General features: G+C 39.4%; 1 protein-coding gene across 34 annotated transcripts in view; it reads right to left on the bottom strand.

The window, feature by feature from the left end:
• The window catches only part of LOC101465380 (neurexin-1a), a 266869-nt gene that overhangs the window by 14925 nt on the left and 225700 nt on the right, over window positions 1–26244 (bottom strand). For 14 of the 34 annotated variants that reach the window (XM_076891760.1, XM_076891759.1, XM_076891765.1 and 11 more), the window contains 3 exons: window positions 23559–23648; window positions 21843–22162; window positions 432–519 (listed from right to left, as the gene is read on the bottom strand). In XM_076891760.1, coding sequence (XP_076747875.1) covers window positions 432–519; window positions 21843–22162; window positions 23559–23648 — 498 coding nt within the window. The remainder of the gene's footprint in view (window positions 1–431; window positions 520–21842; window positions 22163–23558; window positions 23649–26244) is intronic. The other 20 variants (XM_076891772.1, XM_076891778.1, XM_076891777.1 and 17 more) reach the window with 3 other exon arrangements.

Genomic DNA, 26244 nt, shown 5'->3' with positions numbered 1-26244 from the left:
TGTCCTACCAAACTTGTAGCAAAAAACAAACAAATAGCATCTCTTTCTCAAAATGTTTAATCTTCCAAGGTCAGACAGTGATATATCTCTACCCTGAATCTATTCAAATAAGCTAGTTACATTAAAATGCCTTAAAACATTAATCAGCATGAATAAAAACCAGTAATTTTACTGCATTTATAATTTAGATTCCAACAAACTACTGAAAGAGCTACTGTATAGAAATGGAGCTGCCCGACCCAACAGACTGCCTGCAGCTTGCTGTATCACGCAGTCAGCCTCTGAGAAGTGTTTAAGCTTTAACTAAACTCCAATCTTCTCATTTAAACACTACGCATTAGCCTCGAGTGCCCTGGTGGGGGTGAACTGTTACACACAAAGACACACTGACACACCCAGAGAAAAGTAGAATAAAAAAAGAGATGACTAACCTAACCCACCTGAGCTCGGCTCACAGGGATCAATGTCCTCGTCATCGCTTGGACACTCGGCTGATGCCACCAGCAAGTCGTCAGTTGTCTGAAAAGAGAGAATTACACAGAGGAGTGGTGAGGGCACGGAATACTTAGCTGCATCTATGGGCTGAGAGGACTCCCACTCAAGTTAGGTTAGGTTAAAGAGAGCCAGGCAGTTGAGATGTGAATACAAGTGGCTAAACTAAACTTTTGGACTGGTGAAATCATCTGTCAACACAGGCACGAGCTCCCCGGCGCTGTAGCAGATGCTACGCTGCTTTCCAGGAAGCGCTGTCTTTACATAAATGAGATCAGATTATTGGGGAACAGTGGGGGCTGAAGTTCACGGCACAACTGTCGACTCACATGCTCAATTTGCTTTTCATTGTGTAGCTTTGCATAGCACTTCAAGCGATTGCTGAGAGCCATCACAAAACACCTCTGACATTTAGAGGACAACCAGCCATGAAAGCTTAAAAAACAAAAAGGACATAGGAAAACAGCTCAACACAGGCTTAAATCAATATTTTCTTCTTCTTTCTTTCAAAGCAATTCAGTATCTCTTTTTACAAAATAAGGATCCAAAATAAACCAAATCGTGGCATCTGCTGCCACATCGACTCTTATATCAAATCCATTTCAGACTGCTTTCAGCGCACTTCCTCACCTGCCAAACACGATACATTTTACCGTCCAGGAAAATGGGAAAGGGCAAACAATAGACCAGAAAAAAAGTACACTGTAAAACATTATACTGCAATGTTCTTTTATAGTCTTGCTTCAGGCCATTTGATCAGCTCGGCGTTAAAGGTCATTTCATTTAGGCATGGCGGCGTCTTCAGGGCCAGGTTAGATTTTTTTCTTTGTGGTGTGCCGCTAAGCAGAAAAACCTTCTCTTTTATATGTGGCATTACATCCTCACTTATCCTTTTTGGACTAATAATTTTAAGCCTTTAAGTGTACTTCCTAACAAGCCTTACTTTGTTCATACTGCAGGGGTTTGCATGTGTGACGGTGACAAACCAGACAAAGGAAAAAAAATGGGCAAGGAATGAATCAGGGTCCTAAAAATGAAGACAGACTTTGGCTTTTATCAAATTTGCTCTCTTATTTCACCGATGTTCTAATGCACATTCAAAATATTTCGGCAAGTTGGATTAGTATCGACTCATGTTAAGGAAATTAAAGGTGATGTCATTTTGCTTAACATCCATTTGGCCGCGCATAATGTGATTCTATTGCGACTGTAACATCGTTTTGACATTCTGAACATGGACCAACATCATCTTTACATAATAGACCCGGAAATGATAGATCAAACCCATTAAGGAAGTTGTGGCGGAGGGCTGCTTTTGGTGCATCTGTGTTGGGTGAGGCCCGGGGAAGCCGTCCAAATGTAAATTTAATTTGCTGCGCATGAGGCTGATATACAGTGTCGGCCATCCAGATGGCAAAACCGCCGGATCCTGGAGTGCCACATCCATCACTTCAGCCTTGTGATTTGTTTTTCCTGGCGGGAGATCTTGACACTCTGCACTCACTGGCAGAGGTACGGGAATCAAGGAATCAATACTGCCTCTCTCTTCCCACCTCACCACTCTCTTTCTCTACTGCTCACATCCTTTTTTCTCCTTTCGCTCTGTCCTTTAGGTTTATTTGAAACCAAGGAGGAGGAAGCGATGTAATGTGGGTGTACTAGATGTAGGTTAACTCCCCATAGGATAACCTAAGCGGAGGTGTATGGCCGTTCATATTTATACGTCTCTGTCTCCTCATTCAGGCTAGAAGGATATAAAAAGGGGGCTTAAACTACATCATGACAATGAAATCCACAAAAACACAAAATCGTTTAGATTTCCATTACAAACTAATCTTAAAGACAGAAAGTCAGTTTTTTGATGACATGGTGTCTTTTGTTTTGTTTGTGACTTTTTGGGCATGTCACTAAAGGGTTTGCAAATGAACAAAGTCTGATTTAGACTTAAAAATAAAAAACTGACCCTCCAAGGACAGCCAGGAGGATGTATAAGCCACGTCCATTTTTTTTTTTCAATGAATCTTGTGTGTGCTGGATGTGACGTATGGCTCTGAATCAAAACTGAAATAAATTCACATGTTACTGAGCATCAATCTGCCATCCCGGATTAGTGTGTAGGTCAACATTTTGATGTGGTCATGACCTGGTTGAAATCCAATAACATTAGCAATTTATGGTGTCTTCCACCAATGCTTGCCTTCTTTTTCACCCGTGACAATTCAACACGGGCTATGTGAGAGGCTTACATGCAATTTAGCCACTGTGATGAAAACTGACAGGTAGCCTGGCTGAGAAGCCAAAAAAACCCCAAACTGAAATGTCAGTATTTTATTTTATTTGTTCCCATATCTATGGATATGGGTGTCCTTGTGATTATTTTGACCATTCGAGGATTTTGAGTTCAAAATAACGCTACTGTGGGTTTCCTCGTCGAAATGGCATCTTTGTCTGAAGATTTCTAGAAACACTGTGGGCTTCAGGAAGGGTTTCATTAGCTCAGGAGTGTCAGGTGTACTGATGCAAACAGCATCATGCCCAAAGGAAAGATGCCCCAATAGATAAGCGTATAAACAAGATGTGCCTGTAGTTCACTTTATGAAGGTACTTCTAAAATGCTAAAAGCAAAGGCTCGGGGCTTGGAAGGCATCATTAATCTAGCGGTAAAGTGCTGAAGCCACGGTGAACCTACAGCACAGCTCATTTATCTGCCTCTGCTCAGAGCAGCAGAGCGCACACTTCTATGAGATGTACTAAGAAAACCTGGGGAGACAGTTGGGACCACGAAAAACACAAAAAGAGGAAGAAAGAGAAACACTGTCAAGAGAAACCTGCCTGTAGTGTTCATACCAAAGTGTATGAAAATGTTGATCGTTTGTAAGTGCAGTGCCATTTCCACTGCCTTAGGTGCCGCTGGGAGTTTTATACACAAATACATCTTGCTAAAGCTTTCAGAGAAGTAAAGCTATCGACTGACCTTGGCTCACGCACTGATTGAACCATCAAAGAGGATGCGGACCAGGAAATTCCAAACTGACTCAGCCAAAGGCACGTTGGTGCCTTCTTTAGCAGTGTCATGCCGGTTTTCGATCTTTGAGGATTGATAACGGTCCACCTTAATGAGATGTCCAAGCCAAGCCGTGCTCTGCATGTGCTTTCTAAAGCTTGGTCAGCAGTCTTGTTCCGCAGGACCTCTAGTTATTTACAACCACACAAACACTAACTTTTTCTGTTCCTTCAACTTCACTATGGTGTATAATCCCAATCTCTAAAAACTACTATATGGAGTAGGTTGCCTTTCATTTGTACACATCTAAATTGAATTCCCGTTTTCTCCCTCTTAATCCCAGCCTGTGTGGAGAGAAAGAGAGGGTGGGAGGGATGGAGGGGAGGGCTGCTCTTCAGGGAGGCTGCTGTGTGCTGCTGCCCCAGTGCTGGAGAGCAAGAGACACCTCCTCTGTGATAACCTGTCGGCACGTCTCGAGGGAGAGCTGCGGGTTTTCACATTGTTTTCTTTCTGGTCTAATTTGATGAATGCTCTCTGGCACACAACATGTCTCTTTGGAGACAAGCTGAAAGTCAGGAGGACACTGAAGGCATCTGAAGGGTTTATCCAAAGCATGCCTCCGCTGTCCTGGTAATGTATTCCACTGAGGATGCTGCTGTTTTCTGTTCCCTTTCTGTTTTTCAGTATTTTCTCCAGTAACTTTTTTTTCTTCCCATTATAAGCTCGTGTTTTGCAAATCTTTCTCTCTCCCTTTTGTTTTTTACATATAGTCTGTTGCAAAAATAAACCTGATATTTGTTACTGAGTGTCCGTAATCTGTTGCTTATTAAGATCTGGTCTTAATCCAAATACTTTCTTTTTTCACCCCAGAATGCCAAAAACAAATTTCTATCTTGATTAAAATATCACAGAGAAAACATTGCTTTGCTACACATAATCATTGCACACAAAAGCTTTGCTGTTTGTTAAACTGCACAGAAACCTGCAGATTTTCCCTCATAACTAATCTTCGCCTACATCTGTTCCTTCATGCTCATATTGCATGCGATCCATTAGATGCAAGCAACCTACTGAATAACAGTTCCCATGGGCTGTCACTATTTTCAGATAAGACCATACAAGAAAGAAACCACTGACAGCAGAGGTGGATTGTGTGAAATTCTCTCTACCCGACAATACTTCTAGTTTTTGTCATACTACTTAATAAGAACACTTTATTCTAATCCAGTCTTTTATCCCAACAAAGTAGGTTTTAATATTTTTCAGATTAGAATAAATTGAGCTTCATATTTTGAGAACATCAGTATAATGCAAAACATGAATTTCATATTCTTTAACCTTCACTTAGTTGAAATATAAAAAGACTACCACAATATTTTTTCATGAAACTGCAGGATGATTTTTTTCTTCATATTTTCAGTCAAATCAGCAGCTTGGTACCAAACTGTTAAAGAGGGGGGGGGGGGGGGGGGGGTCTCTTAGGGGTGACATGCTTTATCCCATCCCCCTTCAACAACCATTGGAGGATTTCGAGCCCCACTTGGGAAGCTTTGCAAAGCACACCAGCTGTTTTATGAGCATTCCTGTGAGGCATTGACATTTGATGTTATCCCTTGCTTTTTAAATACATAGACGTACTCACTTGTTGTGACTTACATGCAAGAGAAGCACACAGGGAATAATAGCACAGCAGTCAGATTGTTCTTCTTGCCATTGTAATTATTATTATTTTTATTTTGACTGCTACCATACCATACTTATTGCTCATACCACACTTATTTCTTTCAGTTGTGACATCTACTAATAACTTTGAATAATCATACCAAGGTTTTCTACTTGATGAATCTGGCATTATTAAGGTTCAAATTGCATTTCATTTCCCAAAAATAAAATAAAAAACACTGAAGAACCACTGAGTTAAATACAGGGAGTGCAGAATTATTAGGCAAGTTGTATTTTTGAGGAATAATTTTATTATTGAACAACAACAATGTTCTCAATGAACCCAAAAAACTCATTAATGTCAAAGCTGAATGTTTTTGGAAGTAGTTTTTAGTTTGTTTTTAGTTTTAGCTATTTTAGGGGGATATCTGTGTGTGCAGGTGACTATTACTGTGCATAATTATTAGGCAACTTAACAAAAAACAAATATATACCCATTTCAATTATTTATTTTTACCAGTGACACCAATATAACATCTCCACATTGACAAATATACATTTCTGATATTCAAAAACAAAACAAAAACAAATCAGCGACCAATATAGCCACCTTTCTTTGCAAGGACACTCAAAAGCCTGCCATCCATGGATTCTGTCAGTGTTTTGATCTGTTCACCATCAACATTGCGTGCAGCAGCAACCACAGCCTCCCAGACACTGTTCAGAGAGGTGTACTGTTTTCCCTCCTTGTAAATCTCACATTTGATGATGGACCACAGGTTCCATTAGTTTTTCTTCTTTTATACCCTTTCTTGCCAGCCACGCTGTGGAGTACTTGGACGCGTGTGATGGAGCATTGTCCTGCATGAAAATCATGTTTTTCTTGAAGGATGCAGACTTCTTCCTGTACCACTGCTTGAAGAAGGTGTCTTCCAGAAACTGGCAGTAGGACTGGGAGTTGAGCTTGACTCCATCCTCAACCCGAAAAGGCCCACAAGCTCATCTTTGATGATACCAGCCCAAACCAGTACTCCACCTCCACCTTGCTGGCGTCTGAGTCGGACTGGAGCTCTCTGCCCTTTACCAATCCAGCCACGGGCCCATCAAGACTCACTCTCATTTCATCAGTCCATAAAACCTTAGAAAAACCAGTCTTGAGATATTTCTTGGCCCAGTCTTGACGTTTCAGCTTGTGTGTCTTGTTCAGTGGTGGTCGTCTTTCAGCCTTTCTTACCTTGGCCATGTCTCTGAGTATCGCACACCTTGTGCTTTTGGGCACTCCAGTGACGTTGCAGCTCTGAAATATGGCCAAACTGGTGGCAAGTGGCATCTTGGCAGCTGCACGCTTGACTTTTCTCAGTTCATGGGCAGTTATTTTGCGCCTTGGTTTTTCCACACGCTTCTTAAATTAAATTAGATTAGATTTTGAAAATTTAAAGCCTGTTTTTAAGGCTACATCGTGCTACCTGGTGGCTAGCTACAGAGCTATTGCAAGGCTAATAAATTATTCTCAGCAAAAATTCCTGTAGCATCATGTAGCAGGAAGTAGACTCCAAAAAAAGACCAAATTTCAGTCAAAGAACATCTGAGGTGAGCCCATCAACAGCACGAGATTAATACACTGCTGCAGGTGATGGATTACTCAAAATAAAAAAAGTTAATTTCATAACATTAATGTCCACACTGAACTCACAGTCGACCCAAAAGTGACTGTTTTATGAATATATATATCTGAATATGTACTGTGAGCCCATAGGCTGTAGCATACACCGTGTGGTTTTTAAAACCTGCTTAACTGCACATGAATAGTGCTAATAAAAAGCCAGAGAAGCCAAGAATGATCACAAACTACTTTTTTTGGGGGGGCGGGGGATTAAATGTATAGTTAAATAAGATCAAACACAAAGCATCACACAATGTTTAAAAGACGAAAGCCTCAATCAGTACAGTAGACACTTTACCCCCGGGCCACAGACCAGTACCAGTCCATGAGTCATTTGGTACTGGGCCGCGAGAGTTGAGGCTCGGGTGTGAAATTTATGGTTTTCAGGGTTTTTATCGGTTTTCAGCATTTTTTTTTTAATCATTTTTTATCATTAACTCGGTTTCCCTGGGTCTTTTTTTCTTCTTTTTTTGGTACTGGTACTGGTTTTTATTTTGTTGTATTTATCCGCGACACCGTAAAGGCCGGACATAAATTGTCGGACATAAATTGGTCGGTGGTGCATAAAAGGTTTTGGGACCTCTCTAGTGTATACAAACAAAAAGCGTATCCTAAAGAATCTGAAATCAGTATTGTCTGCATGATCCTGCTCACAACAATGTGCAATTATTTCCCGTGCTCACGCTGACATGCTTTACACTGACAATGGCCTGCTAGGGTCCATAACTGGCCAGAGTTGTTGTGTGCACAGACTAATTGGGAGGAGTTTGTTGTCCTAAGCTTCAGTCTTGCAGCAACACATTATTAGTGGCGCAGTGAAAGAGGCGGAAGAAGGCGACGGGACAGCAGATAGAAAGGCCTCGTAGTTAGAAATGGGATGAAGAAATTACTCCCCATTCTTACATTGAGCCCAAAGCACCTACAGGCTCAGTTGTTCAAAACTACACAGTATAAAACTCAAGTAATGGCTAGTACTCTTTGTGATCCAGGCACATACTCTGTATTTACCCATGGCAGATATCACACTGCAGCAGCAGGTCTTATCAGAACGCCTGATGACATCCAAGTATCTAACTTAGCACCCTGGAACTAGGTCGATGTTGATGAATAATTTAGTCCCAGATGCTCAATAGATTCCAACTGAATAATGAAGGCGTGTGGGCCTCTCAGACTGTGAGTTCAGCTCAGTGTATTGCCTGGCCTTCGCCCACACTCTTCCTACTGCTGGCCTGCCAAGCTGTCAACCTCGTGGACTCGCACAGATACAGACTCGCAAGGCTGAAAGACAATGGAATGGCATTATCACTATTGCAGCTGTGCAGCAAACACTGGTGGGATAGGTACTGTATAAATTCTGAACACCGTGTTCCTGACATCTTGATCTTTAACAGCTATTTAAGAAAGGCGCTGACACAAGGGTTACGTGGTGATGCCACAGTTTGCCACCGTGCCTCACAGTACAGTGATGAACAAAAGAGAACAAATACCTAAGGAAAAAGTGAGCTGTTTATCGATATACAAAATGGATATAAAAATATACAATTCATTAAAGTTTTTAGGCAAAAGTTAATTTTAAAAATATATCCCATCCTCATAATTTTATGCTAAACAAAACCGGCCTTAAAAGCAATTCTGACTTTTTTAACATCACCTAATTTAATGAACACAGAATCAAAGCGTCACATCGTGTAATTGTTCAAAGTGATAAGCAGTAAATCGAGACTTTATGCAATGGCTTTCATAATTCTTTTAAATGTGAACAAGATTTGTAAAGAAAAAAAATCACCTTACAGGACTTTTTAACTATGGCTTTGATTTGTTGTATATTCCATAATGTAAAAAATGGCCGTGGTGGTAAGCTGCATGTCTTTCCTTGCTCTGTTTTGAGACGCTGTGCATTTCTGAGAGAAAGGCTTTGCTTTACTTAAAACGGAGCAGCTGCTGCTGCAACTGGACCTCGGGCTGAGTAAGGGAGTGTCATTAAAAAAAGAGTGGTCAGAGGCTCTCCCGTCTCCTCCCCTGGTACCCACATGTTCCTGTCTTGCCATACATCTTCCTCAAGGCTTACAACGCTGCATCCCAGACAACTGAACAAGATGCTGGGAGGCAGCTTCACCCTCCTGGTGCATCCACCGCGTGCAGTGTGGAAACACGAGTACAGCGTCACACGGAGACGTGCACATATTCTCAGTTAAGATGAACTCGGAATAGGGATTTAAAAACTTTTATTTGGTTATTATTAAGGCATGCATGTTAGTGTTCTCATTGCATAAGGACAGTCAGGGGGGATGGACATATTTAGCTACTAGAAAAGCAATGAATAAGCGAGCAGTGGCAGGTGAACTTGGAGTTCGGTCAATAGAACTACAACAGCTTCTGCTGTGTAAAACACAGGCTGCATTTACGAGAGTGATGTGCAGGAACACGAAGGAGCTAATGCGTAAAGTGTAAAGGTGTACAGTACAAGACAGTGTAGATATGAAGTAATTACAGAGCTGCTTTAAAATGTACACATGCATCTGCCCTCATTAAACATACTGCCTCTCAGGGACCCGAGAACACTGCGGTGAGATGACTCCTTTTAATGTGGCTGCTCGAAGGCACCGCTTTGTAGATATTCCTCAAGCCCCCCCACACCCCCCCTCCCCCCAAGGACCCCGTTCTGCTTATTTCCCAGAAACAGTCATCTGCACAGCCCTCAGAACTTACCGCAGCGCGTGATATGGCTCAGCCACCAAAAAGAACCAGGAAAGTTGTGGCTGCGTGGGAGGAGACATGAAGTCCATTTCCCAGTCAGCGTCTGCGTCACACTCTCACCATGTCAGTCACTGACTCAGAGTGAACCATGTGTGACTGGTGCCTAATTCATCCCCCCCCCAGACAACATCAGACATCCTGCACGACGTACGATAAACAGTTGATATTTTGATTCCAATTAAACATGGTGCTTGTTTTTTTATTACTGGAGACGTATAAATAATGTGCACACAATATGGACGGATGCCTGTAGTCAACTCACAGCGCTGAGAGAGCGCATATTGAGCTGCTGCCATGTAGTAGACAGCTCCGAGCCGATTACACGGGAGAAGGCTGGATGCCTTCTGTTAGCTACATGCTCTAAATGATAAAATCTTAATATGATATTCATAAGACACTATCTGCTGCTATCTGCCTCCTACGCTCCCCCCTCATGTTCTCTCATTTCTTCTTTCTCTTGCCTATGCATAAACAGAGCTCCATAGAAGTATATTACATGGTTGACTTTGTGCCTCCCCCTTATCCTTGCTTTCACACTTCTCAGATAAATGAAATCTGTCTGCACTGAAGCATTTTTCCCTCTGGATGCCCTGATATTTTCGTTATCTGAAATCGAATCTGGAGCTCTGTGCGTGCCTCTACCTCGCCTTGGTAGTAATCTGGCCTGAGAGCAGGGAACTGCCCAGGAGGAATATCATACACTAAGGATAAGCTGAGGAATAAGGGAAGCATAACAATTACCAGAGAATGGCTTGTAATCACGGTGCTTTCTATCTAAATGCTAACCACAAATGCTTGTGATTGTGGGGAACGTAGTTTGTTTCAATCCGAAGAGACCATACAATTCTTCATTTTCATATTTTCCTCAAAGTCTAAAAATAGATGGCAAAACTAAGCGTGTGCCTGTGCGTGTTTTGAGAAAGCGATTGCAGGAGTGGGAAGAGATACGCAGCTTGGCCACAAATCACTGCCTTCCTGATTTTACCTGCATCTTGACATGCAGTCCCAGTCCCTCGTGAGGTGACAGGAACAAATTTGTCATCCTAATATAGATGCCATCATTGCTGAGATGAATGTACTGAGGTCTAATTCCCAAGTGTAACGTTTGCAAAAACATGACATGAGGAAGGAGGAAGAGCAGCTTTGCCCTACAACAGCACACCAGGTCACCTGTAGCTCCCAGAGAGCATCACCATAATCTGATTCTTGTATTCCAGGTGGGGATTTGTCATTCACAAAGGGGTGAGCGCGAGCGCTACAAGCTAATGAGCGAGGCTCTGGTTCGGCACAAAGGAAACAAAAACCACACTGCAATAAAAATCAGGTGGAAATCGTTTATGAACTCTCTCAAGCACAATTGATTTTTCATCACTAATCCATCCCTGCAGCAATGCTGTTGTGCCAGAGTTCAGGACTGCAATTCATGGCTAGATTTTCTCTTAATAAATTATCAATTTTTTTTTTACTTGACCTGTCATTTCCTGCAGCTCTCGGCTTGTAAAGACTTTATAGTTTGCACAATGACTGCACACAAAGGGGAGCAAATATCTTGAGTCTATCAAAAGATATCATAGCATAATGGAAATGTAAAAGCACTTCTGTGGTAGTTATTGCACTTTGTCGAGAACAACTCACACAGAACATCACATCTTCTTTTGTGCAGATTAAAACATCCAAGATTGGTCTTTTCCCCCCTCATTTATGGTATTTAGCTTTGAGTTTCTTTTACATACACAAGAGTATTATCAATCTTCTGATCTTACTCTCTCAAAGAAAACAAACAAATCTAGTTTTCAAAATGTTAAACTCTTACTTCAAATGAATTTACCTCCTTCCCGAACCAATTTCTCCATTCTCCATTGCCCTTTGTCTCATGTCCACTTGTGTGACAAGCTAAAAGGCTTTATCTGCAGGCATGCAGCGTTCTTTATTTTATTTCTGCAGCATCTGGAATTTGTTTTATCTTAATTTAATCTGGTAATGATATTACTTCATATTGTGTTCCAGTCCATCCCTAAACTGCCTTTATCGTACTTATCAAGTGCCAAGATGGCTGCTCCCTGAACACAGCTAGCCATCTTGAAATTGAAATGTATACATTATGATGCTAATCTAACGCTCGCTATAGCTGTAGACTCAATTACCAAATCGTTATCAAGTTTGAGGTACACTGCATTTGTTTTATACACCCGAAAGGAAAATTTACTGGCTTCATCCGAGGACAGAGGAAGCATGTGATTTCTCTTCGGTGAGAATGAAAATGTCAAATTTGACTAGCACTACTTGCATTCATTAATAAAGGAGCTTTTATGGATGCGCGAGCCAGTTTGTGCCGAACACTTTCTATTTGCTTTGCGTAAAATTACTTTTAAAAATAGAGGGAGCTCTGCATAGCTCGACGAGCAGTTGGCACAGAGCTCGTGTTCATGAATGTTAATGTAAACTAGCTGATCTCCGAATCTTGCAGGTGGGGGCAACACACTGTAGGACAAATTTGTCTCTTGTGTACAACAGTTTGCCTAGGACTATATTCTGTATACAAATCATAAAAGCAAAGGTCCTAAGAGACAACAATGTGGTCTATAAAACAAGCTGTAAAGCTGTCACAAGAGCCAGCCTTTAACAAACAACAGAGACGACATTCACACTGCGTAGGTTTCATTCTTGTCATCCAAACTGTCTTAGTGGAACAATCTGTATTTCTCAGCACTGCTGGCAGTTAGTGTGAAACCTGCAAAAGTAAACATGCTTTCTTTTTTTCAGTCCTTTAATAACGGCACGATGATAAACTTGGCTGAAACAACTTTAGAAAAAAAAACTAATTCCAAATAAATCATCAAAGGAAGACGCGACGTCCTGTCTCAGCTGGCTAATGTGACGATCGTCTTCCTGGTGCAGTCGAGCCTGTCTCTGCTGTCAGCTCTCGAATAATACAAGCATTCATCAAATCAAGCCAACACGTGTCGACAAGCTGGCATGTACCCCCGATAAGGTGGACTGGATCAGTGAGTCACATGGACTCTACAACACAATGTTGAAGGGCAGTTTCTATAATAGCCCCTGGTGAGCGTGAGATGATGGATATGGTCTGTTGCTGGGAGTGAACGTCACAGGGCTCGGGCCACTGCAGGTCCACGGCGTTACCTTCTGTGCCATCTGTCAGCACTGGGTGGGCACAAAACCATGATGGGGTCTGGGGCAGCGCACTCCAGGACCACCAAAAAACAACAGGCAACTGACTTTAGGGAGAAGGTGGGGGAGGTCAGGAACACAAACAAGTGCTGCAGAGGAGAGCTGTCCATCTCCACATCACGTGTTCAACCTAATTCTGCTCTCGTGAAATCATTGGAGTTGTATTATCCACTAGTGCTTTTCCTTTTATTCCATAGCAGGTGGTGGTAGCAGGATTTTTAATAAGATATAGAAAAGATAATAAACTTAGAAAAATCAATAGCGGACCTGTCAGTGAAGTAAGATCTTTGATACCTATTACTTTATCCTCAAGCTTATAGTATCTCGGTAGCATGACGGTCAATCCCATATATCTGCATTGCAGGGGAAATCTTATCCCGAGGATGTTTTCTTTCTCTGAATAATTGAACACAACCTTACAGGGCGCTGACACTCACACTAAACACTGCAGTATGTTTGTAGGTCCATGAGACAGTTTGGTTTAATATCTGGAATGAAATAAGACTCATCCAACATGGCTGCACTGTTGCTGAATAATCACTCTCGTTTATTAATGGAGAACATCCTCTGTTTCCTTAGTAACCTCTCAGTTCTCTATGCATGTGTCTGTTTTTCTAATTGAAAAGCGCACAAATGCAAAATTTAAGGGGGGAAAAAAGGGTTGGCTGGTTTTCATTTTACAATGAGATCTGCCTCTAGATGAGTTGAAGGAAACAGTTCCACTTGGTTAAGAAAGTGACAAACAATTCCCGATACAAATATGAAAAGGAAACTAGATAGAAAAAAATTTAATTATTTTACAAATCAGTAACTTCCCATTTGTTTCTACCCAGTCTCGAAATATCAATAAAAGAGAGAAACAGGCTCTGATTAGGTATATTGTGTGAAGATGTAATTACTTTTCATAAAGATTTAAAACTTCAATGAGCTGAATTTTTGTGAAAAAGTCATGCGTAATATCTATCTGATACTGTAATGATAATGCTTTATTTATATTTATATATGTATACGATCCATTGGCAGTGGATCCACATGTGTAGCATCCCTACGTCTGTTTGAAGAAAAAGCTGCACGGATTTTTAAGTATCTGTTGTATGAATTTATTAGTGCTTAAAGAAATGTAGCTTAAAAAATAAATAATATCCCATGTTTGACAGCAGTGACATTAATTTTACAGTAGTTGCACTGTGAAAACCCGTCAATCAAAAGCAAACTTACTATGCTGTTGTCAGCGTGTGCTGCTCCGTAACTTGCGAGAGACAACTGATGACCTCATCCCTTTTAGAGAAGACGGCCAGGATAAAAAGCAAAAAGGCTGATTTCATAACAGGTAAATGGACCGATTACCTACTTTGACTATACAAATGTAATAATCTCTAAGTAAAGGCTCTGTTTTTACAGGCTCTGCTTTTTTTCTATTATTCTATTCCCACTTGTTGAGTGTGTTACTAAACCTTAACTTTAGCACTGCTTAAGAGGACATACCAAACTCAGTTTAAACATGTTATATTAAGTTATATTTATACAAATATATTCACGTTATAGTTACATACAAGTTATTCATGCTATGTAAAATGTAAAAGTGAAATTACATTACTCTTAGCAGCCTTACACTAGCTCCCCGTGCATTAGCGAATCTAATATAAAGTGGCACTGATTGTATTTAAAGTCATGAATGGACTTGCACCTGCAAATGTGGTAAATAAGTGCATCCATACACAATTTTGGATAGATCCTTAATGTCTGCTTCCCAATCTGTACAAAACCATTTTGTACTTGCGCTGTCGTTATTCCGAGACTCTGGAATAATCTCCCAAATGACCTGAGACAAGCATCAACTGTGACTGTCTTCAGGTCTAAGCTGAAGACAAAGCTTTTTTGTCAAGCTTTCAGAAACTGCTGATCTTTGAAACTCTATGTGGAGAGAATATTAGGAAAACTTTATTTATTTTTACTATTTATTGTTTGCTTGTATTGTATAGCACGTTGGTTTTAAGTGTGCTATATAAGTAAAATGGACTTACTATATGCCAGAATAGTTTGAATTTGTTATGGAAAGAAATGAAACAGCAACAGTAACATTATAGCAGTATATAGTGTTTTCATAGTGCAATGAAGTCTGTTTCAGTGTAATACAAGTCATGTTTTCCACTGAACAGTGAGCAGTAATCAAATTCTACACAGCTGCAATTCTTCTCTTAAGAAATGCTCAGACATGATGTTCCACCTCCGTCTTCTCCATCATAAGAACAGCAACTGTTTCTGTTTATGGGAAGCTCCAAGTGACAGCTTGTTATGGCTCTTGTTGTTTATTCTTTGTTATAAAAGACCAAAAAAAAGGAGTGGTAAGTGACCTAAAAAAGTTTAATTTTAATACTGGAGCCACATCAGCTTCATTAGTGCACTGAGAAAAAAAAAGGCGACACAGTGAAATACTTTTTCATCGCCGTTAACTGGACATTTATGATCTTAAACTGGGATGGGAGCTGTAACATGAAACTGTGCAATTGAACTACTGATGACAAATTTCAGACAATTGATTCAGAATGATACCCATATTAAGATTTATAAAGACTTATTCGAATTTATATAAAAAATGTGAAGGCAGTTATCATGTATCTCAAACTAAATGAAGACAGAAGAACAAGATTTAGCATCATTTGCAGGATAATTAAAGAAGCACAATCTCAATCAAACTCCAGACGTCTGTCTGAATAGGGACACATGCGTGATTAGTCTTAAATCTTGGCTTTAAAGACTTATTCTAGCCTCAATTTGTAAAACAATTATTTCTACCAATATAAACCACGCGGTGAGGTAGTATAAAACACAATAAAGACACATAGTGCAAGGATGTTAATTAAATAAAAGAAGGTGCAGACTGAGCAGTCATTGAGTAGTAAGTTACAGAAGATTTTTCACCGCAAGATTTTTGTGACACTAAGGTAATTATAGTGTGTTCTGTGAGAGTCAGCAAGGGAGGCAAGAAGGTAGCCAAACACCGCACTAAAGGTGTAGCAGTGCAGCATGTCAAATCTTCGATTATCCCTGAGAATTATAGCGAGGTCAGGTTTTGGCCCCTTGTCTCAGGGACCAAGATAAACAGAGCCACTATAAGCCAGTTCAGCTGGAACTGAACCATGTGCTGTGAGTGCAAATGAAATGGCCCACACAATGTGTTTTGAATGTTCCTCGCTTCCTCTGAATGGCCATTACACCCACCTCACCCAGGGTTAATTCAGAAATAGTGGGGGCAATTGGCTATTTGGTGGCAATGATGTGACATACTGGCCATTCATTCTCCCTAGGAACAGGCTATAATCTGCATTTCTTGATTTTTCACCAGCAACAAGCTATAAAACTGAAATTGTACAATGCAAAAAGGTTATGAAAGAAACATAGCAAGCGTGAAATGTCATATGACATCCAAAATTACTGCTATGTTTCTGTAAGGTTTTCCCATATCTGATATTAAAGGTCCCTAGAGCAGAAATTTAAATGACTTGAGCAATCCTGTGAGTTTTCTTTTAGCGCCATCATTAGGTAAAAGTTTTCATTTCTTTAGGGGAAAAGCTTAACATCTCCCGTATGGCCTGACACAAAATTAGTTCTTATAATCATGGATGCCAGACAGTGTGTCCTACTTATATTATTATGAACCTTTTACGTTTTCTCCATTTTCTAATGTATGCGAAAGGAAAAAACAAGCTTCAGAAAATTGAACCACCATATGTAAAACCAATAGAAAGAAACTAGAGGTTCTTTATACCAAACTGAAGGTCACATATGTGTAACATGGCTTTGAACTGTACATATTTCTGCTGGAAGATTGTGTCCTTGTGTCTCCCCTGCAGCCATTACCAACTCTGGAGGATGTTGCTGGAGGACAACATTGGTGGATGGTGGATGGCAGCCCCACACTAGGAAAGCTTCAGAGATTTATATACATATGCACTGGCCAGGGTTGATAATACAGAGCGGTGCAGGTGAGGATCCATCACTGTCACAAGCACTCAATGGCTCTGGTAGATAGCAGTATTTATCTTTTTGTTTCCCCCCTTTGTTCTTTTTTCTATTCTTTTCTTTTTGGAGCTGGTAGGTAAATAACATTCAGTACTCAGTGGTTTGAATGAAGCATTAACTAAGTACGAATAATTATTTCTTATTTAAGATGCTGTTATATCCCAAACTGCCATCAGACATATTTAAATGTTTTTATTAAGGAGGAGATGATACTGAAAAGATCTAATTTACAAACACTGAGCAGTGCCTGACCACTGGCTGCTAGTTTTACCTTTAGACCTCTGTGTGTGGGCAGCTTGGGGTCAAAAGGACATCAGTACATATAAAAACATACGTGCACACACACACACACAATATCTCTTTTTTTCAATTTACACAAAGTTCAGCTCTGTTCAGTAATTGGTGGAAAGGGTTAGGGGACTGAGTGGGACAAAAATGAAGATGGATTTAAAATAGTTCAAATCTGACAAGTGAAAGCTGTGCCGTTGTTTGCGAAAGCTTACACAAGTTCATTACTTTTTAATTGGATGTTACCAGGCACCACTGCAGGGAGCAGACACTTTATCAAAACACGACAGTCCAGTGCTTACAATCAGCTCCCTTCCCCTCACAAGCCACAATCTGACACCCAAGCGTTTAATATCTTGGTCGGGGAAGCTCGTCAGATTGATCGTATGATCAAAATAAAAACAAGATCATATCTGGTTCTTTTGTACTGGAGTGGCCCTAAAATTTGTATTAATCCAATTATGTTTTAGGCAGATGTAAAATTTGTATCACAATTAAAATAACAATTCTGACTCATCAGCTTTTTTCCCATGGTGAACTTCTTTCCTGATTATGCCAGTGTGCTCTAAGACGATAATAGCCGTGTTAATAAAGCAAGTGTGGACACCCAGTGACTTGAGAAGAATGACTATAATGTAATGTTACCCATAAGTCAAGGCCTTCGGCATTCAATCACCATATAACCCCAGTCAAGCATTTTTGATAGGGCACCTGAGAAGACAGACCCTTTAAAATCATTATTATAATGACCACTAGCAGGATCTTCCCCCTAGGAAGTAACCAGGCCGAGGCAAGAAGACACACCCTAAGTCTGCAGAGCCGATGTCACTGAAAGGTTTCACTGTGCTTGAATTTTCACAACATGTGCACAGCAGGGCTGCATGGCCGAATACAGACATTCTGTTTATTAGGCAGGTATTGAGTATGAACGACCATATGAGGTAAGCATAAGACATTATAGTGATAACCCTAACCCTGTTGAGCTCTCTTGGAGAAAGTCAAAATAGACTGTTTTCTTTCTTTTAGGAAAAAGAAAGTTAATAAATAGTTTTGACCATTAATTAGTTTAATTCACATTGTTAAGCTGTAGCCATTTATTAATAATCCAGTCAAATAATAAAAGACTGGATGGATTGCACCATCCTAAGTTACATTATGAAGGCTATTGCTGCTACTTTCCTAAGAAATTTAGTGCTGTAGGTTGCAGCCACTTACAAATCTAACTACACTTTTTTTGTGGTTTGAGTCATCACTTCGCATCGCTAGACATGTGTATAAAAGGTCTCAGATATGTTTTTCTTAATATTTTGGATCCAACTGCTCCTTTTGACAGTCTGGCCGGCATTTTCCAGAGCACCTTTTTCACCGAGGTTCAGTGGTTATAGCCTGATACTGCCACTGCCTGCGTTAGCCATTTTATATCCACTGGGACCTGCCATACTAAAAATGTATGTGTCCCAGTAATGTGAGGCTCTTAGGATATAAAAGCATTCGGTGAATTGCATTCGACATCAGAGGGGAGATGGAACAGCTGGACAATGAATAAATGCTGACTATTCAACAGAAAGGACAGTGAATGCACCATCTCTTTTTACTGTAGTGTCCTGAGACAGTAATGTCGTACCGCAGGAGCTCGCCATAGGAAGGCTGTCACATTGAATCAAACCGAACGCGTTGACATCTCCCAATGCACACATTTTTGCATGCCTCATTCATCTCTCCACCTACATTGCTGAACCGCTCTTTAGTTGACTTGACTATTTTCTTACTTCCAGTCCTTCTTTACCACCTTATAGGTGAGCTTGCAGCATAACACGATGATACAATGCCTGTTTCTAAATATGAATATGCATCGCCACTAATCAACCTTAAGCCTTGCAGGCATACTGTATACTTTTAAAACAATAACAATAAGATGATCTGGACACTGCTCAACAATAATAACTATACATCTACTTTCCACAAGGTTAATTGTTATTGATAAAAACAGTAAAGCAGAATCCCATTAACAAAATAGCATAATGTCAGTTATCTATGTTTCCAGATGCCTTGCACATAATGCCTGTCTTTGCTATACTTCTAATTTGTCATGGTCCTTTAAATCACCTTTTTTAACTCCAGATGAAAAGGCCAAGGAAAAAAGGGGCATCCATCCTATCAAGGCTATTCCTTTCTGCCAATCTCTTGGTTCCTTGGTGGCAATTTATATCACCGCATGGAGCTGGGATATAATTATAGTCTATTGTCTGATATTTCACCTGCATTACACGCTATTGCAACGGTTCAGGAACCATGCTGAGTCCGAGAGAAAGCCATTCCACGCGGATCAATATTTATGATTGTATTATTTGTCAGCAACTGCGGACCCTTGCACAAACTATTATGCCGGTCTCAGGTCAGAGAGAGTTAGGTGACAAGAGGTAATGTATAATCTTTACTGCGCTAAGTCGAAGGTAAGGTGCATGTTATCTGTAGGAGTCTGTCATTTCATAAAATGAGCAGTGGGTTTAGTAGTCTGCTAACGTTACAGAACAGCGTGATATTTTAATTTGCTGTTTGATTAAATATAGCTGATATTTCGCAGTAAAGAGCTTAATTTTGCTTTCACAGATGCATCAACGTTAAAGGTTAAAGGCGTTTTCACACTAATTTTTAGATGAAGACAACAATAGGCCTAATGTGAAAACTAATTAAATGGGTTTCTTTTTAACAATGAAAGTCATCACTGTTACACTGTGAAGGCACTCAGACGTTTTCTTTTAAAATAGACTGAGGCATGCGTCTATTAACTGTTGTCTCAGTGAAACTGTGAAGACAGACAAGTTATACAAAGAGGAATTAAAATCAAATCATTTGTGTGAAGATTTTTCAGTGAAGTTAAATCCACCACTCCTCGGGATGCTATGATCTCCCTGTACCCAACGCGACTAATCCAAAAATTATTTTAAAATATATTTGTAACAGCTCTGATCTAAGGGATGTTTTAGCTTACAGCAGCTATGCATGCTTTTAATACATCTGACCCTCAAATTATTTGAAATTTTGACAATCACTTTAACTTTGCATGCATTCAGTTCATGTTCCACCCAACCCCCCTTTTCTTTTTTTGCTGTGAGCGTTTAATATAATGTAAAATGCCCAATTAATTTTGAAAACTATCACAGAGTAGCTTTGGCTCAGTTTAAGCACATTTCTCCAATTAGTGAGGTGAGGCTGGCTTTTGATTGTTTATACAACTTGAAACCGTCCCCTGGGTCACGCTGCTTCTAGTTTCGTTTTGTACCAACAAAACATGAAAGCATTTCCAACATTCCAGTCTTGTTTATGCTGTGAAAACGAAATACAGCCACTGCAACTCTTCCTTTTAATGACCTATATGAGAATATATAGTAACATGTATTGTCAATTAAGCAGGTCTTCCAGAATCACTGACATGGCTTTTAAATTCAGTCCAATTTAAAGGAGAAGACTTAAATTCCCAATTTACATTTTTAAAACATCTATAACACATGAGCAAAACTGGGCCCGTGGGACAGAATCCACCAGTTAGGGGCAGAGAGCTTTGCAAAACAGGCACACTCACACTTTCTTGCTTACATTAGGAAAATATAGAGTACATAATTTGTGACAATAAATAGAGCAAATAGCTGTCTCTTAACTGTATATCATTCAATCCTAGACTGTGTCCATCTTAGGTTTTTTCATGTTAGTCCGTGTTTTGTTTTGCAGCTTGTGCATAATACTAATAATAGGATAAGACTTCTTGGGGATCCCCACAACATCAATCTGCTCAGCTTACAGCTAGGAAAACACAAGATGAAAAGGGCCACAGCTAGCCAACTGAAATTTCAAATTAAGAGTGAATGGATTGCCCTTTGATAAAATAATTACACAGTCGCACCAATCATTCACAAAATATACTTGGCAAGGTTGTAGAAAAAATACGAGTACTACACAACTAAGGTATAGTAAACATTATCCCAATTTGTTTATTTTATTTGGGTATACAGATCTGTACTCTAACTCAAGTATAAGCTAATGCACAAAGAATGCAGCGGTCATAAGAAAACACAAAACTATGTGAGTGAATTAAAATTCATAAATATGATGTGCATACTTGATGATGTGGATAGTGAGTGAAACAATGGTAAAAGTATTCTAAAAGGCATGACAGTTCATTTTTCAAGTGTTTTTCATTTCCAGTTCATGGCTGCTGATGTATTGTGAGGCGTTTAAAATGCAATGTCTTCTGTTTTTGGCAGAGACTATGCAAGAATGGTCTGATCACCACTCCATTGGATAGGACACATATTTCGCGTTGCATTGTTTAGTCCCACATTGTGACATCTGAGAAGTAATATGCTCCAGCAGATGCTGCACCACTCATGCAGGACCGATAAAGATGATGGAGGACCTCGGTGATGGTTATCACTGTAACACAGACACACCTCATGGGGCCATATCTGATTGCAAACAGGAGCAATGCTCAACAGTGTGTTTCAGCTCCCAATTGTGAAACAATGTGCTTATTTTCCCTCAGTTTTTAGGGCGGAGGCCTCAAGGAGAAAAAAAGGCATGACGGGCGGAATAAAATGGAGCATTCTTCACGTGGCTGTCACGATGAAACGTACTATATTAATCCAGGATGCGCTTAACTTTCTATGCATTACTTTGCATTGAGAGCATTACAATAAGGATCAAACAGAGTATAGACATGGAAAAGAAGAGACTTGAAAAAGAATTATTTAAAAGAGATCTTACTTGCTGAGGCTCTCGTGGTGTTGTCAGCTTTACTCTCCTGCTGGACGCTGTGGTGGTGGTGATCTCCATGATGGATGTGGATGTCTCTGAGCGATTGGCTGTGGTACTTGACTGTGGGGTGATAGAGGAGGGTGACTCCCCCACAAGCCGCACACTGCCTTGGATCCTTATATTGGGATCCCCCTCTGCGGCCATGTTGAAGACCTTCAAGCCATTATAGTAGAGGCCTGAAAGCTGGCCCTGAAAGGATCGACTGCGATCTCGCTCCCAGCCCCCAATCTGTATAGTGGTTTGGCTGTTGAAGATTGTAAGCTGTCGCCCTGCGGGAAAACAATGTTACATATATACAAGAATGTTGAACTGTGGACTCGGCCACTTTTACAAAGCAAGATAAAAGAACAGAAAGACTGATTTTTTTGCCCAGTGGCTAATGAGAACAATAAATTACGGGTTGTAGAGCAAACCCTGTTAATTTATTGTAGTTAAACGATGAGATGCCTATGAAAAGAAAAACATAAAGTATAAACACAGGATATAGAAAATCAATGTAGCTTTGCTAAAAGGTCAGTCTAATCTGGAATGGCATGGAAAAAAAGATTAAGAAAAAGTAGCACTGTTATGGGAATGCAATAGATTTAACTACATAAAACATATGATAACATAATCTTGAAAGGACTAAATGGATCATTTGTTTGCAGGAAATTGCCTGGAAATAAAACTGAACAAAATTGGATAACAAAGCTAAAAAGATATATGTAACTAAGTTATCTTTCAATTTTTTCTTCAAATTTTAGCATTTATGGACCTCGAAAGCATGAAAAAAAGAAGAAAAACAAGAAAGCTTCATGTGTGGCTGCAGTCTGTGAGAAGTGGACTGGAAGGTTCTCACAGGAGGCAAGAGACACTTCACTGTTATTGTTCATCCTTTTAGCAAAAGCAACCAAATTAAAACAAACAAACAAAAATAAAAATGGTTGGAAAGAAATGAAATTTAAAACAGAACTTTTTATGACACAATTTCAATGGAAAACTGAAAAAAAAAGAATTAATATTAAAAAAAAGCAGAACGCTAATTTCACATTGAGTGAAGATAGAAATTAGGTATTTAACTACAAGAAAAAAAATAAAGAAAATCGAAACAAAAAAACAAAGCATGCACTCAGCTTGTTTTATGTTACAGTTCCTTGATCTAAAGTCCTGCATACATATATATATATATGTATATATATTTACAATATATGTTAAAGGGACTCAAAATGCTGATGCCAATTGATATTGCACACTATTTATCTTTGCTAACAGTTTAATCAAAATAGATCAAATGACACTAAAGTAATGTGCTGTACTGTAAATGCATGTTTCAAAAGTGTTTCAAAATAACACTTAGCAACGAATGAACAACTGATGTAGAACTTTTAATTTGTAATTTATGTTTACAGCAAAAAGCGACATGAATTTATAGACATTTTAAAAGTGGATTTATATTCATATTTACAGTCCCTTTAACCGTAAGTTGACAATAAACACGTATTAAAAAAAGCTTACATCTATAAAATGAATACATTATTATAAAAAAACCTAAATTTAACTGTTCAAATCATTTTAATTTTAAAGTTTTACTGAACATTTATTTTTAAGGTTTATTATTTACAAAATAATGCTACAACTTGGTTATGATCAAATTATTTTATTTAAAATTTTAATCAGGTTTTTTACCTTTGTCGAGTAGCCATTCGTCAACTACTCGACCAAGTCGGTATGGGATTCGCTGTCTAGCAATCGCCAGGCGTTCGTTATCATTGTTGCCTTTAAAGTTTAAAGAGACATTTCATTGGTTACAATCTGTAAGGTCAAAGGTTAAATATCCATACTTAATGCTAGAGCTATACAACTGCACAAGGTTTTTATATTTAAAAACGTTTTGTATGTTTAAAAAAACAGTATTAACTAAAACATTATTTGACCAAACTTCACTCTTTTTATTTTAATTTTAACCAACAAATTAGGCCTATATTAATTGAAAATAAGAGGACTAGCATATAAATGTTTCATCTAAGTTAATAAACCTATGTTAAAAACCAACCAAAATCACAAATTTATACATCCATTACAATATCTTTACCCAATATTTCCATCCCCATTTATCATTTCCCTCTGTTTTTATCTGACTTTTAAACTGGTTACATTTATACAGCTTCAAAAAGGAACATCATTTGAATTTATTATTAAATAAACCGTTTATGGTTTAAAGGAGAGAACCATTTAACTTTCACATATTACAAATGCCCACCCCATTTATAAAAACACTAATTGACAAGTAATAATAAACTATTTGCCATATAAAACCTAACAGTAAATTCTCTAACGCTTCTAATCAGAGAGAAATCAGAAGACAAAGTAGATACATACACTGTAAACCTTCAAGAACATGGCTTTGACAAAAGCTACAAGTCATAAAGAAGAAAAAGTCACAAGCTTGACCGAGTGTAGCATCGCATACATGTGTTTCAATGACAGTCAAGTGTTTTTAGAGCATAAAGTCAAATAAGTGACATAAATGAGAAAGAAGAGCTACAAAAAAACGACACTCTGTATTGGAGGGGCACTTTGGCATTAATGAGGGCAAACTCTGCATCACCCTTTTGTCAACGCCAATAACCTCTCCAGAACAGAAGACTTTCAGCAAAGTGGCACTGTCTCTGAGTGCTTTTCCCCTGGTATTGTCTGCTGAGATTGAATTCAGTCAGCCCCATTCTTCTGGCAGATTGACAATGTTTGTTCCATCAACTATATTAATTCAGTTCTGGCAGATAAAAGATCCGGTAGCTAACAATGATTCGGTGGAGAATAGCTTCTTAGAGGAGAGGTCTGCTAAGAAAAGGAGGTAACCTTGTAAAAGACGCACACCTCTTCTAATAAAAGATCTTATAAGTAAGAGCATACATAAAAATATATTTTTTAATCACATCAGCTTGAATTACTGTTGAAGACCAGCTAAACAAGAAAAAAACCCAGTTTGAATCTTATCTATACCCCTAATGAAATTTGGTTGCGGATGACCGTGCCTGGGTGGAGCACATAGCATTGTGAAGAAGATTTAGCAACACTTTTCCTTTATGCTGATTGGACAGATACAGTCCAGATTACAGCAAACCCACACAGGAAGGTAATGGGTAACATTTGATAGGACTGGTTTAGGAAGGAAGATGAAGTTTGTAATGGACAAACTCTCTTGTAGAGCACATACATCAAGTTTCTGCACTTTTTCTACATTTTTCTTAAAAAGTATTTTAAACTTGTAAACTTGCAAATGCATGTCAACTTCAATTTGTCATTTCTTGTGAAACTTAACTGTGACTACTCAACTTGTTTCACTAAAAAAAGAGGACTTAATGAGCTCCTCGAGAAGTCGTGTAGTGCAGTTTTTAGCATACGTCACTCAAGCAGGAGTAAATAGCGCATTTGTTGAGTCAAGCATGCACAAACGCAGACACAGCTGTGCTTCCTATCATTTTGAATGTGATAAATTAATGAATAATTCTTCATTGCTGTTGCAATGGAACATTTGAGGGCTTTGTCAATTCCTGTCATCTCCATTTCTTAGTCATGGGGTGTTGGTTATGTCACCTCACCATTCCCTGCTACTCTGACACCTCATCTGAGGAGAGGTCAGCATCAAACGGGGCCCTGGAGAACATTTATCCTACAGCTGTTGCGAGGACAGCGAGGACATCTGAGTTTAGAGTGAAAAAGAGAAACACCCATTAATACCTTCCTTTTTTAAATGATGTTCATTGATTAATGCTCATTTCTAACTATGCTATATAAGTTACTTGATGGTTGCAGTATGACGTGTTTTTGATGTATTCTAAGCTTTATTCAAAAAATAGTTTTAGTATAGGCTTACATGTTGGTGTCAGAGTTTTAGCGCAGATGACAGTTTGTTGAAGAAGTATGCAAGGAAACTAATAGAAAGGCACAGAGGAGTGTCAGCTCCAGGCGCATAGATACCCAAGAAGCACGCACACATATTCATGCACACTTATCCTCACACACAGCGTGCCACTGTGCCAAAATCCTCTACTTTTGTGCAAAAACATGCTCCATTTTCAAAGACGGCTGCGCTTTATCTGTTTGGCTACGTACCCCATGGCACACTGAGTCTATCCTTATACTGAGGTTAATTAAGTGTGCATATAATCAAGGTCTGATCGTGTATTGATTCCCACTGTGGGACACCGAAGTGTTAAACAATGCTATCCCCTGGGCTTTGATGCAGCAACAGAGCCCATTCATCCTGCCTGTGAGCGGCGCCTGTGACTGCTGCTGAGTGGTGATTTGGTTTGGTGTGGGACAGCCTGGCTTATCTCCTCTGCCAGACAGCAGCGATTCAGCTGAGCCA

The sequence above is a fragment of the Maylandia zebra genome, linkage group LG13, assembly GCF_041146795.1.
Source record: "Maylandia zebra isolate NMK-2024a linkage group LG13, Mzebra_GT3a, whole genome shotgun sequence".
In the NCBI taxonomy this organism is placed as follows: domain Eukaryota; kingdom Metazoa; phylum Chordata; class Actinopteri; order Cichliformes; family Cichlidae; genus Maylandia; species Maylandia zebra.
This window is presented reverse-complemented; position numbering and strand designations above follow the sequence as displayed.